This window comes from Pleurodeles waltl, chromosome 4_2 (genome assembly GCF_031143425.1).
Source record: "Pleurodeles waltl isolate 20211129_DDA chromosome 4_2, aPleWal1.hap1.20221129, whole genome shotgun sequence".
NCBI classification, from domain to species: Eukaryota; Metazoa; Chordata; class Amphibia; order Caudata; family Salamandridae; genus Pleurodeles; species Pleurodeles waltl.
The window spans coordinates 892,426,388-892,446,180 of record NC_090443.1 but is presented as its reverse complement, the minus strand read 5'-3'; the positions used below and the strand labels follow the sequence as shown (position 1 = coordinate 892,446,180).

The window sequence follows — 19,793 nt, the reverse complement described above, 5'->3', positions numbered from 1 at the left end:
TCCTCTGTAGCGACGACATGTGCTGATTCTGTACTGTGGTCAGGTCTGAATCTAGACTGTGTGATGGCGGGCAGCTAGTGATTTCTGAGGTGGTCGATGAGATGTTAGTTGATTAGTTTTTCTAAGACCTATGCGGGGTCTGGTAGGAGGGAAATAAAGTTGTAGTTGGAAAGTGTGGCGGGATCAGCATTTAGTTTCTTGAGCAGACACATAATGGTGAAATTTTTCACCTTGTCTTGGCATGAGGCGAGGTCAATGGAGGCATTAAGGATAGGTGTTAGTGCTTCACTGATCGGTAGGAGTCTTTTGGCAAAGGCATGGTGAGGGCAAGCATCAGATTGAGCCCCCAAGTAGATGGTCATGCCGGCAATGATTTCTACAGAGTTGACAGCAGGCCATAAGGTCAGGGTTCGTTCCTCTGCTGTGATGGAAAGTTGAATTGCAACCACGACTAGATCTGTTTGGGGGTTGAAGCTACTCCACATGGACGAGATTTTGTTACACAAGAATTCCAAAAGCTTGTTGAAAAGGTCTTGTGAGAGGGTGATATAACTAGAGATGCAGTGAAATCTTTGATCTTGGCAAAGATTTCCTTGCTGCTTTTAGTGCTGGTGTTGATGCATAGCTGCTAGTCGTAGCTTCTTAGGGCTGATTTGAAGATGCCTTTATCTGCGGAATCTTGATTTGTTCTTCATTTGTGCTTCAGTTTTTTGCAGATAGTCCCGCTACATTATGGTAGGCCTCCGGGTTTTCCTGACCTTACTGATGGACATCTGACCAGTCGAGCTGCAAACTTCCAATGAAAGAGACTTTCACAGATAGCTTCTTGGGTTCATGGGCCAAAACCTGCTGAGGCCCCCTATAGTGTGTCAATTCTCCAGTTGCCATAGACACTTGTCCAGGTGACCCCACCTCCCTTGCTCATCACCCTACTCCAGAGAACTTTATGGTGCAAGCTTCTGCCAGCCGAGTGAACCCAAACTCATATCCTATTGCTCCACCTCAATGAGGACATAGTGCTTTTTGGCAAGAGGGCTTACTCCTCTATAAAGTTGGTTCTCTGATCCGTCAAATGAAGTATACAAAAAGTGGTGGATAACATGCTTGAATTAATATCTGGTAGTTATTCAAGACAGCATCCCATTTTTTCATAATTGTGTAACAATTCTTCGGTTAGTGAAATTGAGTTAAGAGTGGTGATGGAAAAGATGACTAATGACTTGGTGGGGTAGCAGGGCCAGGATGATCAGGCTGTGATACTGGGTGCCAACCAAATAAAGACCAAAACAAGTACATCTGAAACATTTCTGAGTATAAAGGCTTTGGTAAGCTTTAAATGAGAATTTAATGATTTTGACATTGTAGCCTTCCTCAGTTATCGCCAGACTGCCGATTAAAAATAGTAAAAGAAACTAAAAATAAGGTAGCAGGCCTTTTCCATCTGTGCATCCAGTATTTGTTAATACACCCCCATATACACATAGGACTTTCCTGTGCTGATTCAGTTTAGGAAAAGAGTTAAAGATGTACCTCTAAAAAGAAACATACATCACAGTGCATTAACAGTCCACCAATCCGCTACCTCTCATATCACTTGTTGAATTTGTGCTTGTCTTTGACACTGTACAGCACTCTGCTGCCTCATGTTTCATCAGGGCCAATTGCGTCTCAGGAAGAAGTCTCTACATCGCTCGTAGAGCATGTGGATTTAAGTAACAGTTAAAATATGAGTCCTGGTTGCAATAGATCAGAAGATTTCTTACAGGAGTGGATATTCTTTACTGCTTCCCCTGACATCCTGTGGTGTTTGGCTTACATGGAGTGAAATTTATGGTGCTGTTCATGACAATTTGTTGATTGGAAGGTAATAAATCTTATGGTGTTAACATCTTACGGCTTGAGAAGTTTGAAATGAGTCGTTGGTGGACGTACTGTGGTGCACATTGCTGCTCCTATGGACTCATCCTATAATAAAATATTGAATGGCACATACAAGGAGCATTGCGGTACCTAGGCCCATGGACAACAGGTGACATGAAAGGCAGTCTCAACCAGGCTTACTGTTTTCAGGTCTCCAAGTAACTGCCCCATGTACTGCACCAGCAGTTACTTTAAGTCCTTACCCCTTGTGTGTCTTTTTTTATCTGAGTACACCTACAAAGGCCTCAAAAAGAAGGAAGATGGGCCAATAAAATGCGTTATCTGCACCTTTATGGGGCAGACTTAGAGTGCACTGATTAGACATCTCCTTCTTAGTATCTAATGTTTTTGCATGGTCACTTAAAATTAACTAAAAATGGCCAGTGTCAAACAGCAGTGAAGCCCTGAGTTTCTAAAAAAGTTTGAGTTGTTTCACCTTTTATACTAAAGAAAACAGGTACAAAGGTCCCCTGGAGAAAAGTTTTAATTAGTCATCAGAACAGTATCCATTCATTTGATATCAATACTTCTCACGAAAGGGTTCTCGTAGTGGAATGAATTGTGTACCAACAGCCCAGAAAGCCTACTTAAAGGTGCTCCTTTCTCAACTTATTTTACAGTAAGTAGAAAGACACTGAATCAATGTTATGCTATATCTGTTCTGTATCTAACACCTGCCTGGACCGCAGAAAGATGCCTTTATTGTTTGCCCGCTGATTAATTTGATTCAAAAGTAGATAGTAAATATTTTGATGTAAGTGCAGTCCATCAAAAATGACCAATTCTAATACCCTTTTAAACGATTGAGATAAGAGCACATTTCCATGATGAAGGTGTTTTATCTGGAAGCAAAATTTCATAGTTAAAGAGAATGTAATTAACAGCAGTTATTGCCCATCATGCTTAATCTGTTTCCTGAATTATTGGGATTTTGCCCTTTTAGCAGGATCACCTTTTTTTGTTTGGCCTTTCTGCTGAACCCTGTTTTTGCTGGTTGTAGAACTCTGTGCACTTTACACCTGCTAACTAGTAATAAAGTGGTGTGCTGCACCTTTCAACATGGGAAAATTGGTATACTCCTGATTGTCATATTTAACTTACATATAAGTCCTGGGGGGGTACTTTTATTTGCCATGGTTTACTCACACTAAAAGCAGTATTCCATGCTGCCAGTCCCAATGTAGCCCGTGCCTCTATTCTGGCTGAGAGATCTGCCTACCGTGGCCACACGCGACCTTCGGAGGCCCCGCAGGGACAGTGCCTGCTGGTGACCCTGGAGACTAAATCAGGCATTTGCTTGGCAGTACTAAACTCACCTGTGAACTCACTGAGCATGGCCTGACTGCTGAGTGTTGTTCCCCGGAGTCTGCTGCCTATGCCCTGGGATGCTGCCAAAGCCGTGCTGTCTGGGAGTTTCCCCCTGAACCCAGCATTTGGTATGGCTCCACTAAACTCATCTGCGGCCTGGACACAATGGCAGAGAGGGCCAACTGATGTTGCGACTCACTAGATGCCTTTGGCACCGCTTGAGACAACGCATCTCAGCCTGCCGCCCATACCTGGGACCCGCCATGCTGTTTTGCTTCACCAATGACAGAGCTGAAACACTCATGCACTGACAAAAATCTCTGGAATGCACTTCTTAGTCCAAAGAAGACATTTATTATTTCACTACGCATGGTTCCTAAAAGGAGATTAGCATGCTGAAAGCACACGTTCACAAATGGTCACAGCAATGAAATGAAAGAATGTACAAATGATTCTCCACTGCAATATACACAGCAAATATATGTATCTATATTAGAATGCAAAGCAAATAATTAATAAAAAAATATGCATCACCATGAGGCAAGGGCACAACTGCTTCATCTCCCTCCTATTCAGCATCAGATCGCCAGATCCCAGAATCTATGGAGGCGAGAGAGCTCAATTATCCTCACGAGAAGGATGGCACACTCCAGTGTCCTGGATGTGCCTGAGATCTGCAAACACTCTGTCCCTATTCCATCTGGTCCCAGCCTCTTGCACTGTGAACAAACAAGAGAGGAAACGTCTAGCACATCCCTCTCACTACAGAAGTTTATTTATTCAAAATATGTGGATTGCTTTAGGGCTGTTTTGAAAATAACACCTCAGGACTTGGCCACAATCCCAATGTGCCAGTTCAAAACAAGAACGTCCCTGCCGTCTGAGTACATTCTTATCAGCCTAAGCCCTTGGTGGAAAAAAACACAAAGAATAAAAAATGAGCACAGTACAAAGTGGAAAACTACTTGCAGCTTCTAACATGGCTGTGTCTAATGCTAAAATAAAGTCAGTAGGCAAAATGAAGTTGGTGGTCACTAATGTGACGGTATGCTGCTAAGCTAAGTGCAACATGGAGTCACTGGTCAAAACACACATATCATTGCACATGCTCACTTCCCGCAACAGCACTCAGTGATAAGGAGAGGTGACCATTGCGATCATAGTGGTAGAGGCTGAGAGCTACACTCCCTTCAATGCGGACCCCACGCAGCTTTGCCACATCCAGTCATATTGAATTGGGGAGTCGGTGGCGCTAGAGCCCCTGGCCTGCCCTAGCTGCCTTCCTGACATTCCAGTTTACCTTCTCTTGTATTATACATCTCGTGCGGAAGAGAGGGTGCTTTGTTGCTTTCACTGCCATCTTGCTGACAAGGGTAGCCAGGTTGGAATGACGCTCCGGCCCTGGGTGTGCCCCACCCACCCTGTTCCCAGTTGGCGACATACATCGATACCGCATGATCCCAGCCCACTGACTTACACATTTGTTACATCTCCATTGCACCACTGGGCACCCTCATCACACTTGCAGTGCCATACCGACTTGATGAGCCCACTCCATAAAATATAACTAGACAGAGTCTGAGTTCAGGATATTACCACTATCGCAGCTGACCCCCACTCTGTTGGACTGATTGCCGTATTCACTGGCACAATGGGACGTGAGAATCCTAAGCAAAAACAATTCATCTTTGAAACTGCCAAAACCCGGCGCCGCCAGCATAAGTTCCCCCAGTGGAAGGGACATCTCCTACCACACAGTGACAGCTTCCCCCACTCCCCCGATGGCACAGTCACTATTATGACTGAGTTAGTTGCTGGTTTCAGGAAAACTTACCCTAGATTAGATATTCTCTCACACTGTCTGCACGCCATGACTGACCTCCTTGAGGGGCTGGAACTCAATCTCGGAGATCGAGGGTGGTAATGTTAAAATGATGAAGTGACTTGAACACTTTGAGCGCATCCTGAAAGCCACAGCCACCAAGAATGAAGATTTAGAGGTGTGGTCCCGCCAAAACAACATCCATATTGCTGGAATTGCGGAATCCACCAACACTGGAAGTATAGATGTCTTTGTGGAACGTCTTCTGGCGGAATTTTTCAACAAGTAATCTTTCACTGATACCTTTGTGGTCGAAAGGGCAAACCCATCACTTTGTCCACATCCGGTCGAAGAAGTGACGCCGCAACAGATTATTGCTAGTCTCCTCAGTTTCAGAGACACCGATAAAGCTCTCTGCCTTGAACAAAAGGGCCCACTGCAGTATCAAGGCTCAATGGTTTCCCTCTTTACATATTACACGCCAGTGGTTCAGGAGACCTGTCATAAATTTAGATTTCAAACACTCTCTCCAAAAATGTGGCTTCAAACATATGCTTAACTCGGCTTGTCTGAGTAGAGCTGGATGGTCGACACTATGTTTTCAACACCCCTGCGGAGGCCGTACAGTTTTGCAAGAAACACTCACTAGGTGGGACCTCCCCTGGCGGTGATCCTAAAGGGCTCGGCACCTAACTCCCCGGGTGCCTGCACGATCTAGTGGATTCATTATAAGTTAGGCACACGCTAATGCTTGCCTGTTGCCTTTATGTGTATTATTTCCTCTCAACTCACACATGCTTACTTGGCCCTTACTTAAATGTTTTCTTTCACATTGATAAATGTCCTCAGTGATCATTACTGCTAATACTCACACTGCTTACTTGGACCTTGCCTTGCTCCTCTGGGCATTGTCAAACCTACCCCCACCCCGTCGGGTGAATATCACCATTTATTTTGGGGTATTCAGAGTTCTCCAGCATTTGTTATTGCTAGAGTGGGTGGGGGGGAATAGATGTTTGTGATTTTGTTCTCTTGATTGTTGAAGCCATTCCTCTTTTGTGTTACATAGCAGGCCGGAGCTTAAATCCTTCATCCCCATATTGCATTGCCTCTACATGCTGTGACTGCACATATTACTAGAGACTCAATATTTAAACTCTCCTGCTTGGAACATCTGAGGCCTGAATAATCCCAGGAAAGGGAAACCGGTTCTTGCCTACCTAGACCGTCACGAGGTGCGGTTAGTCTTCCTTCAGGAAACTCACCAATCACCCAGACCGGAGTGCACTATACCTCCTCCTGGGGCTCTCAACACTGTTTTTCCCACTATAGCTCTTACTCTCGGGGGTATGCACCTTGATACATAGTGGTGCCCCCTTCAGAGCAGGAGGAAATACTTCTGACCCTGAGCGTCGATATTTGTTGGTATTAGTCGAGTTGGCGGGTTGGACTGTGCTACTTGTTAATGTGTATGCACCAAACACTGACTCCCCCGAGTTTTTCACTGAACTGTCTGCAAATTATCCGGTATCAGGCAGACTACATCATACTGGGAGGTGACCTAAATATCACCTGTCAGCCTGAGCTTGATTCCACTGGGTTGTCAGTGGTTGCTAAACCGCGCTCCCTATAAGCATTGATAGATCTTCTTAACACGTTCCATCTGTCAGACGTGTGGCATTACAAAAACCTATGCAAGCGAGATTATACTTTCTTTCTACTCAGCCCCACACAATGTCTGAACCTGCATTGATCACTGGTACATGTCCCATCGCGCACTATGATGGCTTAATGCTAATATACACTTCCCTTGTACACTGTCAGACCATACCCCTATACTAGCCATGCTAAACATACCCTTTCATGCCCCCAAGACCCGTCACCTGCGTTTCCCTGAAAATGCACTTCATGATTGTCTTTTGCACAGAAGTCCAATATGCTATCATTGATTTCTTTTTTTAATTTTTTGCCCGAACGCTGACTCTTTGCACAAATACTTTTCCCCATGGAAGGCCTTTAAGGCCTATATAAGAGGAATTTGTATTTCAAAGCATGCAGGAGTACTCAGCAGCATTCTGAATGATCTTGCCAAGGTAGAGGAGCTACACGATCTAGACACAGATGGCAGAACTTCGTCACACACACATCATCTCCACAACAGTTCGAAATTGTTACATGAGTTTTACGACCTCGCTATGCGAGAAGTTGCTTATTTGGGAAATACTCTAGAGTACGCAGTTAAGGTAAGTGCCCTGGCCGAATGTTGGCTCATCTTCTATGACCTTCATATCATGCCACTTATGTGTCCTGCTTACAGTGACTCAATGGCACAGGCCCTACTGATAGTGCTACCATCCTGGCAGACTTTACAAACTACTACAAATCTCTTTGTCACGCTCAGGGAACATTGAGAAAGCATTGACCAATCATTTGTCTTGAACGTGGTCAACAACAATTTCTAGCCGCCCCAATTACATGTGAGGAACTCTCACAGACCATAGAAGCCTGAAGTGGCCCTAAGGACTTGATGGGTTATCAGGAGACATTTATAAAGCTTCCAAAGCACTTTTGGTTCCTCGTCTGGTAGAGGTGAATCTCTCAAACAGTGTTCACTTCCTCCCATGCTACAGGAAGGTGTCATCTTGCTGCTGCTCAAACCAAACAGAACTTCTCATTTATGCAATTCATGTCGGCTATTATCACTCATAAACAATGATACTAACATTTTGGCCAAAGTATTAGTCACCTGTCTTTCTTTATTAATGGACTGTATAATCTCCCCCATGCAGTCAGGCTTTGTACCACATCCCTCCACTTCCATTAACCTTTGTACTCTTTTTGCAGTAATCAACCATATTTTCTCTACCATCTTCTGAATGATTCCCCTGTTAGATACCAAAAAAACATTCAATTCTCTTGAATGGTCTTTACTTCATGCCACTTTAACAAAATTGGGCATCCCCACCGGCTTCTGTGATCTGATCCGACTATTGTATATGATCCATTGCCCAGCTTTGGCTCAACGGTACACTTTCAGAGCCCTTCCCTTTAATGTAAGGCATCCAACAGGGCTGCCCGCTCTTTCCCCTTCTATTTATAATTGCCATAGACCCATTGGTCACGCCATCTGCAGGAGCAGCACCTTCAGAGGGGCCTTTGATTTCCTTGTGGAACGCTGTTAGCTTCCCTTTACGCAGATGTTATGTTTCGGTTTGTGTACGACCCCTCCCCATAAATTTGACTCCTCTTGTTCGAGAGGTACAACGGTTTGGCATTTTGTTTCTGGATTACATGCTAACTGGGGTAAATCCAAAGTATTTCAATTTACAGTTGTCAATGTGCCAAGTGACCTTGAATTTCCCCTGCAGTGGTGCACGGAATCCACCAAGTACTCAGGCATTCATATCTATAGAGATCCCTCGCAGGTAATTTGTCGCAACTATGGCCCTGCCATAGACAAGCGCGAGACGCATCTGCCTTGTATCCACTAGGAAGTCCTCATCCTTCCATATGAACGGCTTTTGTGTCCCAGACCTCTAGCTCTATTATTACGTAGCCCAGGTTCATTATACTTACAATTGGTACTTCCCAGATGCTTGATTGCCATTTCTTAAACCTGAAATAGCATAAATACCGCATTTTTTGTTGTCCACTATTTCCCCCCTCTTTCTTGTATTTGGTTTGTCACACATGGCATTATTGTTTTATACTTTACTTTGGCTTCAATGTTTATTTATCTTTTTATACAACAAAATACAAAGTCTTTTAAGAAATTACCTACAAGTCCCTAGTATATTATACCCACAGTGTACCAAGGCTTGTAACTTAAATGTCACAAGTGGGCTGCAACACTCATTATGCCACCCACTGCAGTTACAATGCAGGCCTGCCACCAGTAGCCTGGCTGTGCAGGTTTAAACTGCAGATATGACCTGCCAAAATAACTTATTTGACATGTATAAACTTTTCTTCTAAATATCAGTGTCACCCCAGGGCTAGGCCCTGTTGCCCATAGAATAGGGTGCATGGTGTTGAAAAGTAATACATGTAGAAGATTAACATTCCAATTGCCATTACAGTTAAAAAGAATAAAAACTATTTTTACTGTTGCAAGGCTGATTGCTTCGTTACAGAAACTCTTGGTGTGAGCTAGAGAAATAGTTCAAGGACTCTTTTTAATAATTAACCAAAACAAAAACAGTTTAATGGTAAAGTCAACTTTTGTCCTAAGTATTACAGAAAAGGTACTTTTCTGAAAAATTACCTCATGCCTGCCTACTGCCCCTAGAAGCCTTTCTGTAAGTACTGAAATGTCACCTGGCATCCTAATGTCTCCTCTGTCGTGAGGTGTGAATTTCTCTCAGGACAGGGGCAATGGGCCTTGGTTGTAGGGAGGTGTTGTCTTCCTCCTGATAGGATAGGCTGGGGGCTGTGCCTAGACCCTTGATGTACGTTTTAGTGGTCTCCTGTCACAGGCAGATGTAGCTCCACCTTTGTCCTTCTAGTCAGCCAGGCACTACCCACAGTTGGAGGGAGAGCTGCTTTAAAATGACCACCGTGATGGGGCTGTGAGCATCCTCCTTGACAATAGCGGGTCAAATCCTGCTTGAATATCACATTAAGCATGACTGGTCTGTTGGAGCTTTACATATAACATTTGTGGTGCACTTTGAAGAGGGGACACAGAATATCAAAACACTTCATGTGTATCCACCTTTTGATTGCAGAAAACTCAGCTTTGCTTTTACCGAACCTTTGTATGATTTTGTTGGTGCTACTGGGACTGTTTAAATGTGGATTCTACTGTTAGATGTGAAACAACACTAGGATTACCATAGTACACTCCCCACACACACATCCCCAGCCCTAAGAGTCCAAGTTTAGTGTGGCCGAAGACTTTGGCCATCATGAAAATGCCCAAAGTGGGTAGGGTTAGCCCATGGAACCTTTATCCCATTAGTTAGGATGTCACTAAGGGTTATTCCCACCCACTTGTTCGTGCCAAGCATAAATGTTGCACCTCCAGGCACCCACTTGAGAACCCTCCCGGACCTGTTGAAGATTAGAAGAGGACTGGACCTGCTCTCTGCTCTGAGACCAAGAAGAGCCTAGAAGACTGGACCTGCTCTCCCTCTTGTACCTAGGACAAAGAAGTGGACTCTAAGGATGCTAAGGCTGACCTGTTTAAGCTACAGGAATACAACAATGTCCAAAAGGCCTTTCCTGCAACTGCCCAGCTGATCAGTGGCACAAGGACCTGGACTTGACTCTTCTACTACCACTTGAGTCTCTTAAGTGCCTCCCCTGATTGGCTTTAGAAGTGTAATCCTGTGGTGGATTAGGATTGGAAGGACTAAGGTCAGAAGGTACCACCTTGGTCTGTGTCACATAGCGCCAGTGCTACTGCAACCATTAGCTATAATTTACACTTAAGTCTTGTTGGCACGATTTCTAAATAAAACTTAAGCTATTCATATCATCAGTTCCCTTTATTACATTTTTTTCAGTTTGGTGTTATTTTGTTTATTACATTTTATTCTATTTTTCAAATTCCTTTTGTTATTTTTATTGTTTCACATTTAGTCTATCTCTTTGTTTTAGTACTGCATGAATACTATACACATTACCTCTAGGTTTAGCCTATCTGCTTTGTATCATAGCTACCAGGGAGTTGATGTAGTGATGTTAGTGGTTCACCTTGACACGGATTGTGATTATTACTTCAGGTGGGTACTTTTTATCTCCCTCAACTAATAACCCCATTTCTTAAATTAATTTTTATGCTGGCAGAAAAGATCTTTATACTGAGGCTTGCAGACTCGGGTGTCTCAGCAACACGTATTATGGACTATTTGGGACTAGCAGTAAGAGAATCACTGTGGCGAGGAACTATTCATTTGGGTACTCTCTAACTTCACTATACCTTCAATACAAATAGTTTACTGTTAACTCTTCTAGTAGCTAGTTACACTCACACAGTAGCGTTCATCTTGATCGTCTCAAGATAAGGTTTTAGGGTTCATTAGCTAGTCGTAAACATGCAAGTTTTTGTTGTCTCTTTTTTATTGCTTTGAGCTACACAAAATAATGCATTATAAAAATCATTGTTTAGTAATGCACGTTATACTAATTATTGAAATGGCATTAATATTTTACTAAAAGTCTCCCTATGAAAGGCATTATTGTGCTAATTTACTGTACGTATTTTATTATTTATTCAACAGAAAATTGAAATTCTCAAGGAGACAACATGTGTAAGTTTCTCTCTTTTTATCTTTATCTCCTCCAGCTCTCTCCCTTTTTTCTCTCTCACCTACTACTCTGCTTCCTATCACCACATTCTCTTATTCTATACTTCTTCTGTCTCCTCTTCTGCAAATGTATTCCCACACATACCTTATTGACTTTATCTGTAGTTTTTTTTTTTATTCTTCAGCACTATTGAAATATTTCTTTGTTTATTATTCATTTTTAATTTTAGTATATCCAGTTGTATCATTGATTGTCAGTTTATGACCTCCTTGACTTGGGTGTGTTTGTTAGCCATTAATCCTTGTTAAGAATCTGGTATTAATGTCTATTAATATATCATTTGTCAATACATAATTATATTACAGAATCTCAGTGAAAAGTCTAGTGCATTTGTTAGCAGAATGTGTGTTAAATCACTAGGAGCTCAAACTACTTTGAAGTGTTGACATTTAGGCCAATGAAAAATCACATTTCCGTTCAGTAGTGAAGTGAGAAGAAAGGAAATGGCTTTTGCCAAAGGAAATTGATCAGCAAATAAGACTGGCTGGGCCAATGAACAATATAGAAAAATGTGATTTAAAAAAAAAAAAAAAAAAAAAAACAATATCAGAGCATCACATCCCACTCCACTCTTTACATTTTTTGCAGCTGGAACAATACAGCAGCCTCCTTCATGATATTATGAATGATGATTCACTTTTTGGTGGTGCTTAACTCAAAGGAATTTCTTGGTGTCCTTTTGGGTTTATTGCCCATCTGTGCAGTCAGTCTGCATTAAATCAATTTGCCTATGCAGTGAGTAACTGTTCGTTTGCCATAGTCACAGTGTGAAACTAACTACACCCACAAAGGGCTGATGTTCAAACGGTCACTCGTAAATAAATCAAACACTGCCAATAATTAGGTATAAGCAGGTCTCTGCTTGGTGTAAACAACTATAAACTAGGTAGCTACCAGAACCCATCAACGAAGGGAAGAGGAAAGAGGTTAGAAAAAAAGAGAACTAAAAACCTTCAGACGTGCATGACCCAACCTCCGGCTATGCCTCCGTAGAGCATATCCCAGGACCTGCACTTCTCAGGAAGCCAATCACACCAAGCTCATGCCTCTCGAAAACATAGCATCCACTCAGCCACTGTCACAGTTCCACTTGTCCACAAATGTAATATATTTCACCCCAAACTCCTACTTGATGGCCCTGTTCCTTTCATAGGTAGACTGGTTGAGGTCAGGGAACTGCAGTAGCCGGCCATTGTGCTTCCCAGTTTTCACTTATTTGTGTATGATGCCTGTAAGGATATAATCCCTCTAGGCTGCTGTATTCACCACACATTAGTACAGTGTCATCAGGTTCCTTAAATTGGAGTTAAGCTGGGAAGCCCTCTTCACCATTGCAGTTACTTCTTAAGCTGTGATTCCCAACATTTCGGCCAGCACTTGTCTTAAGACCTGATTTAGAGTTTGACTGAGGGTTTCTTCATCACAAACTTGACAGATATCCCTCCCACCTTATTACAAGTGCATTTTATCCTATGGCGCTTGTGACAAGGCAGGTAGGAAATCTGAAAGGCTTATGACGGAGTAACCCTCCTTCAAGTTTAAATCAAGCTCTTAGTTTGGCACACAGTGCCTCTGTGGTTACCTCCACTGCCATGCCCAAAATTCCCAAGTGAGTGCCTCTCTTTAGATTGTCAAGATCCTGCCTGTTAAGGTTTTCAATGTCTCCTGTAAACCATGCACAGGTGTACCCGCCATCACAAATTTTTCACCATGGTTAGTGTTCAGGGCCTGAACTGAGCTCATGAGAGCCTGTTACCTCCAGATAGCTGCAGTTCCTTGGTAGTCCCACCCACTGTGTAGCTCCTAACAGTTATCACTGCAGCCCTTCTAAGGTTGAAGAAATATTCTCTCCCTTTCTTCTTTGCCGTCATGATAACCACTACTGCCAATAGCAGTAGGACAATTTGAGGTACAGAGAGGGGGCTGCAAGCAGTGAGAAATCCTCTCAGTCGATTAAAGAAGTACAATCTGTTCCTAAAGCCAAAAAGTCACAGGCAAGCAGTGCATTTCTGGCTCATCCCCCGCAAGTCTTGCTTCCCCAGCACCTGGTACAACCCAGTGCTTATTGCTGACTGCTAAATATTCCTTTGTACATCTCACTGTCTTTGCAGCATCTGTATCATGGACACCATTCCACCCGCTATGGGTCTTACACTTACTGGGGCATCCTCGTTGCGCTCACTACCCCACCAATGGACTTCGATACTACGCAACCATGCGCACCACTAATTACAGGCCTGAGTCCCATCAAGAGCCTCTGTGGGTGTTGATCCGCCCGACTGCTCTGTGTAACATATCCCTGTGGGTCCACTGCTGTCATAACCACAAACGGTGTGAAGAAAGCACTCTAGTACTACAGATCGCACAGGTCAGCAGAAGAACAGGGCTCCAGCATGGGGTGTCAAAAATTTGTAACTACTTGGATCCAAGCTGGCTCACCCTTGCCAAACAGCTAAACTAGAAGATTTAAAGGAGAACGGAAGAAAATGTTCACACTGCTAATTGTTTAGCAGTCAGACATAATAGCTGGTTTGTACAAAACCACCAGGGCACCACTCCAATTTCACCAGCAACATCACAGACTTAGTCACTCCCCTCATTAACACCAGCACCTTCATCTTCCTCGGAGACCTTAACTTTAAACTAAAAGAACATACCATTCTAAGCTCTACAGCACTTCTAGCAAAACTCAGAACCTCGTCCTCACCCAGCACGTTAACAAACCCACGCATACCACTGGACACCTAATGGACCCTGTTTTCTCTTCAGTCACCAACATCACAGTCGACAAGCTGGCAACTGTGACCTGGACAGACCATGCCCTTGTTAGTTTTAGCATACCATTCCCGAGCCACCCGATGCCTAATGCCACTGTATCCACCCAGTGCAGCATCACAGAAGAGGATTGGGCTTCCTCCTTCTCTGCTTGCCTGCATACTAGTATGCCAGAAACTTTCTGCAACTTCACTGCATGATCCTGTGCCATGGTAACCCTTGAGCACAACCCAATGACAAGAGCCTGACCACTGACCAGTTGGTAAATAGAGGAACTAAGGCTGATAAAAACACCACTGCAAGCAATTGGAGCGCAAATGCAGAACAATTCAAGACACCATTGATAAAGACATGTTCAAATCAGCCCTAAGACGTTAACGCCTACAGATAGGGAGCACCATGCATACAGCCCTCGCAGACAATATCTGCATATTCCTTGACAGAGGAGACACCGCAGCCCTTCTTCTCCTGGGCCCCTTTGCAGCATTTAATACTGTCTCACACCACACCCTCATCAGGTGCCTGCAAGAGACCCGTTGTCTGTTGCATCTGCTGCTTCATAAATGATAGAAAACAAACTGTCATCCTGGCACCTAACTCATAGAAAGCCTGCAAAATCATCTGCACATTGCCTCAAGGTTAGTCATTCAGCTCCACCCGTTCACTGTGTACATCTGGTCATTGTTATCCATGCACAACATCATTGTCTTCTACATCGACAACACTTAACTTATACTCTTCCTCTCTGCAAAGCCCCCCACACAAGAAACATATACATCTCCTTCATTAAAAAAAATATATATATTTATTGCCATTCATTATATAGATCACAGTAAGTTGTACAAGATACAATAATCAACATGTTCAGAGGCTGAAAAGCGAACACCCCTCGTCATTTCAACATTAATAATGGTTCGGTGGCAGGCTATAATTTAACGTGGGAAGGATAGTAACTTTTAAACCCTTCTGGTTGGCAGCGCCATTTGCAGCTACATGGGATTCCGAGAGTTTAGGTAATCGGATGGTGCTGCAAACTTAGACACAAGTTAGTGGTATTTATTGGGGGAGGGATGCACCGTTTGTGGGTGGTCCCGGATAGTACGGGATCATTTGTTGGTGCCCTACGAGCAAAAGTGTGGAGGCAAGTGAATTGTATAATGGCCCAATCTCATCAGCCACCTGGTTCTTATGGAAGGAATTGTAGTCTGGGGAGGACGGATTCAGTCTGTCAGGCAATTTCATAGCATAAGTGACCCACATTGTGGCTGCCCCACCCCCCTACGCAGCCTACAATCATGCACCAGGGTGTCTGCTTCTGCTAGAGTCCACTTGTATGTCACCCGGAGCCAGCATTCAATTGTATGTGGCTGAGGAGCTTTCCAAGTAATGGCAAATAGGCGCTTAAATAGGACCAGCGTCAGGAAAACTAGCTTCAGTTAATTCTTGTTATGCTCCCTTAACTTTGTGATCCCCAAAAGACAAAGCAGCGGATCCAGAAGTAGTTGGACATCGATCACTGTTGACACATGTTCCAGCACCTAGGCCCAGGTGTGAATCAGTAGCGGACAGTCCCAAACCATGTGAATGAAGGTAGCATCCATGTGTCCACATCTTGTGCAGGCAGGGGATACTCCAGGACACATTTTGAGTAAGCGGTGTTGTGTAAGGTAGGTTTGATGTATGTAAATAAATTGCATGAATTTTAAGCGGGCACTGTGTGATACTCGCTTCACTCGCTCTACGGCCACGGTCCACTGCATGGTGGTTAATTCTACGCCCAAGCAGTCATCCCATGTGTCCCCTCGTAGAATGCCACGTATAACACAGACACTGCCCGACGGCCTAGCCCGTGTGATAAAATACACCGAAAACAATGTGTAGAGGCGGTTCATCCAGGCCAGACTCCTGTGTTTCCCCATTTGCTGCCTTAATTGCAGTATGAGTAAGAAAGAGGCCTGCTCAAAGTTCGTAAAGTTTTTGCAGCCCCTGATAGGACAACAGATTACCGTCACTGTAAAAATCACCTATTTGGATGAGCCCAGCGTCTTTCCATGGAGTGGAATCGTAAACTCTTAGTAGATTTTTCATTGGTGTACGTCTGGGCTGGATATATCGGGGCCAAATGAGCTTGGCCACTTGTGTGAGTTTGCCCAGTCCCTTGGACGGTCATCCTGGCAAGAAGAGCCATTCCAACATGTCTTTGTCCTTAAGGGCCACCCAGACCAGGCTATTATCCGTTGTCTTATCCCTGGCTAGCCAGCACATTGGCCACTGCAAGAACAGGTTCAGGACTCTGAGCCCCCCTCATGCATGGGGCGCTGAAGTATGGAGATCGTAACCTGCTTTCAAGCAGTCCCAAAACAAGTTCAAATTCCAGACTCCTGAAGGTCTTGAAAACGGATCTCGTGGGTATCACTGGCAAACGCACAAAAAAGTGTAAGAGCCTTGGTAGAACCAACACTGTAGCCACCAGTGCTCTGCCCATAGGTGAAAGGGTTAGTCGTGTCCAGAAGTGCATGGACTGGCGAATCAAGGTTAAAGCCTTACGGTTATGGCCACGGAGCAAATCTGTATGACAGATATTTAGGCCAAGATAACGAAAGGTCTCAAAGGTCCAGGGGAGGTGGCCCTCCTCTGGTAGTATTTGGCGCCCTTGGTGAGTACTACGTAAAGGAAAAATACAGGATGTATCCCAATTCACCTTCAGACTGGCCATTTTCCCAAAGCGGTTAAGCAGGTCATAAAAGGGCCGGCGGTGTGGATGCATTGCCCCGCAGCTAGGCCAACACATTGTCCGCATACAAAGATATTCTATACCAGCCCGGTCCCATCCTAATGCCCCAGTCAGGACCCCTGATACGCATTATAGCTGCCAGCGTCCGTGGCTAAGGCGAAGAGAGGGTCCCTCTGCTTCTGGGGGAAGAGCTTGAGGTCTGATGGCCGCTGCGGACCCGTGCTTGTGGGGCGGTGTACACAAGCTTAACCCAGCCTAGGAAATTAGGACGGATCACAGACTTCTATAGCACCTGTAGTAGGTAAGACCAGGTCAGCGTGTCAAATACTTTCTCAAAATCCAGGGAGACCGCAACCCAGAGGTCAGCTCCCCCGGATATCACATCCATTATGTGGCACATGTATCCTGCAGGGCCCCCGTACGCAGCCCCCTCTCCCCCATTGTAGTGTGACCTTTAGTGGATTAGCACCCGAAAGGGTTTGGCCCAGGTACTCCGAGCCATGGATAAGGGGCCAGCATTCTGTGGTGCAAAAGAGATAATTTAGTCATGTATGTACCTGATGTCCAGGTGCATAATAGGAGTATTCCCTCTCCTCAGGGTGCCCTAAGCGCCAGATATCATGTAAATCGGACGACCTGGACCATAATTGAAAGTGTTTTGTTACCTCCATACCTAGTGTCCCAGGGAGTGGCGGTATGGAGCGATCCAGATCTGTATTGTGTATGTAGTTGAAATCTCCTCCCCACAACTCCAGAGCCTAAGGGTCCAGCAACATGGTTGGAGAAATACTCCTTGAGCAGTGTTTGCCACTTAAAGTGATACTATGTGTAGGAAGCTGGCCTGGTGTATGGTGAGCACCTGTGGTGTTAGCACCTTATACCAGCTCCAGATATCCCTTATTAGTGAAGTATAGGCAACGTCTATGAAGCCAGGGCTCTCTAGAGGTAGCTGTGGATGAGCAACCAAAATGTATCTAGGAGACATGCAAAGCTTATGCAATACCACTATAGTCACACAGCAATTTATCACACATGAAAGAACCACACAGAGTTACAAAAATAAAGGTACTTTATTATAGTAACATAACACTAGAATACTTATAGGCAGTTCCCCCGATCTGGAGGTAAGTACACACTAATTATATACACAATAGCAATCAGTAGATAGCATAAAAACAACAAGCATTGGCAATACTTGGGTAAAATGTGGAGGGCCAAACCATATACTAAAAAAGTGGAATGTGAGATACAATCCCGCACCTAAGGATGTGGAGTTGTTAGAGGGGAGCTGGAGGAACTAAGAAGCCCAAGAGATGAGTACCAAAGTGACCCCCAGCAACCAGGAGAGCAGAGGTATGTACCTGGTGTTCCCAAGGACTGTCAGGAGAACTTAGAAAAAGGATTGTGCAAGACCTGGACTAGAGTGGAAGAACCTAAAGGTGGATTCTGGCAGAAGAGGACCTGCAAGAAAAGGGGACCAAGTCCAGTTTGTGATGGAGTGTCCGGTCGTGGCAGGAACCACTACCCACCCTTTTGTGGATGCAGGACCAGGTCAACGAGGGAAGAAGAAGACCAGCTGGGGAGCTCAGGAGCTAAGGAGGAGTCCTTGGAGCAGTGCAAATGGTGTCCCACGTCGGTTGCCGGATTCCAGATGGTCAGTGGTGCAGAAGAACCTCCAACAAGCCTTGGCAAATGCAAGAGAAGTAGAAGAAGCGTTGCAAGGCTGAAGAGGACCAGCAAGGCCCAGGTCAATCGACACAAGGAGGGGAGTCCGAGGTGACAATCAGCAGTCTGGCGAGCCAGCAGAAACAGTGGCAGCCCCCACAGGCAACCCACTGGCAGCAGGCACAGTAAGTCGCAATGAGGCCCAGTCAATACACCTAAAGAGGAGTCACACGTCGCTGGAGCAGCAGAGAGGAGACTGCGCTTTGCAGGAGGAAGTGCTGGGGGCCGGGGTTACTTGGAGCTTGAAGATACCTTAGAGCAGGAGCAAATAAATCTTGGTAGCTGCAGGAGTCGCGATGCACAGGGGTACTGTCCTGCATGGAGAGGCAAGGGCTTACTGTCTCCCAAGTTGGACAGGTGGCAGAGAGGACCAAGGGGACCACTCCAGACCACCACCTGTGATGCAGGATCCACGCGGTAGTGGAGGAGAGCAGATCCACACAGCCGGTCGTCATTGCAGTTGGTGCTTGCGGATACAGGGGAGTGACTCCTTCACTCCAAGAGAGATTCCTTCTTACTTCTTAGTGCAGGCTGGAGTCTCGCTGACCTCAGAGGATGCACAGCCGGGGAAATTTTGCAGTTGCTGGAAGGAGCCGGAGAAACAATGTTGCAAAGCAGAGTCATCGCTGGAGTTGCAGATTGTCGGTTCCTGAAGAGTCCAGTTGTGGTTCCAGTGGCCAGAAGATGAAGTAAACGATGCAGACGAATCCTGGTGGAATCTTGCACATCGAATCTGGAGACCCATCCTCAAGGGAATCCCTAAATAACCCTAAAAGGGGGTTTGGTCACCTAGTAAGGTGACCACCTACAGGAGGGGGCTGTGACATCATCTGCCTGACCTGGCCACTCAGATGCTCCCAGGGGCCTCTGCACATCTTGGTTTCAAGATGGAAGAATCAAGTGACCACCTGGAGGAGCTCAAGGCACCACCCCTGGGGTGGTGATGAGTGGTCACTCCCCTTTCCTTTGTCCAGATTCGCGTCAGAACAGGGACCGGGGTCCCTGGACTGGTGCAAACTGGTTTTTGCAAGGAGGGCACCAAATGTGCCCTTCAAAGCATACCATTGGGTTGGGGAGGCTACCCCTCCCAAGCCATGTAACACCTATTCCAAGGGAGAGGGTGCTACCTCCCTCTCCCAAAGGAAATCCTTTGTTCTGCCTTCCTCTGCCTGAGCTGGTCAAGCAGCAGGAGGGCAG

General features: G+C 45.0%; 1 protein-coding gene across 6 annotated transcripts in view; it reads left to right on the top strand.

The window, feature by feature from the left end:
- OSBPL9 (oxysterol binding protein like 9) overlaps window positions 1-19,793 on the top strand; it is an 875,847-nt gene that overhangs the window by 350,683 nt on the left and 505,371 nt on the right. For all 6 annotated transcript variants that reach the window (XM_069232680.1, XM_069232678.1, XM_069232679.1 and 3 more), the window contains one exon: window positions 11,275-11,304. In XM_069232680.1, coding sequence (XP_069088781.1) covers window positions 11,275-11,304 — 30 coding nt within the window. The remainder of the gene's footprint in view (window positions 1-11,274; window positions 11,305-19,793) is intronic.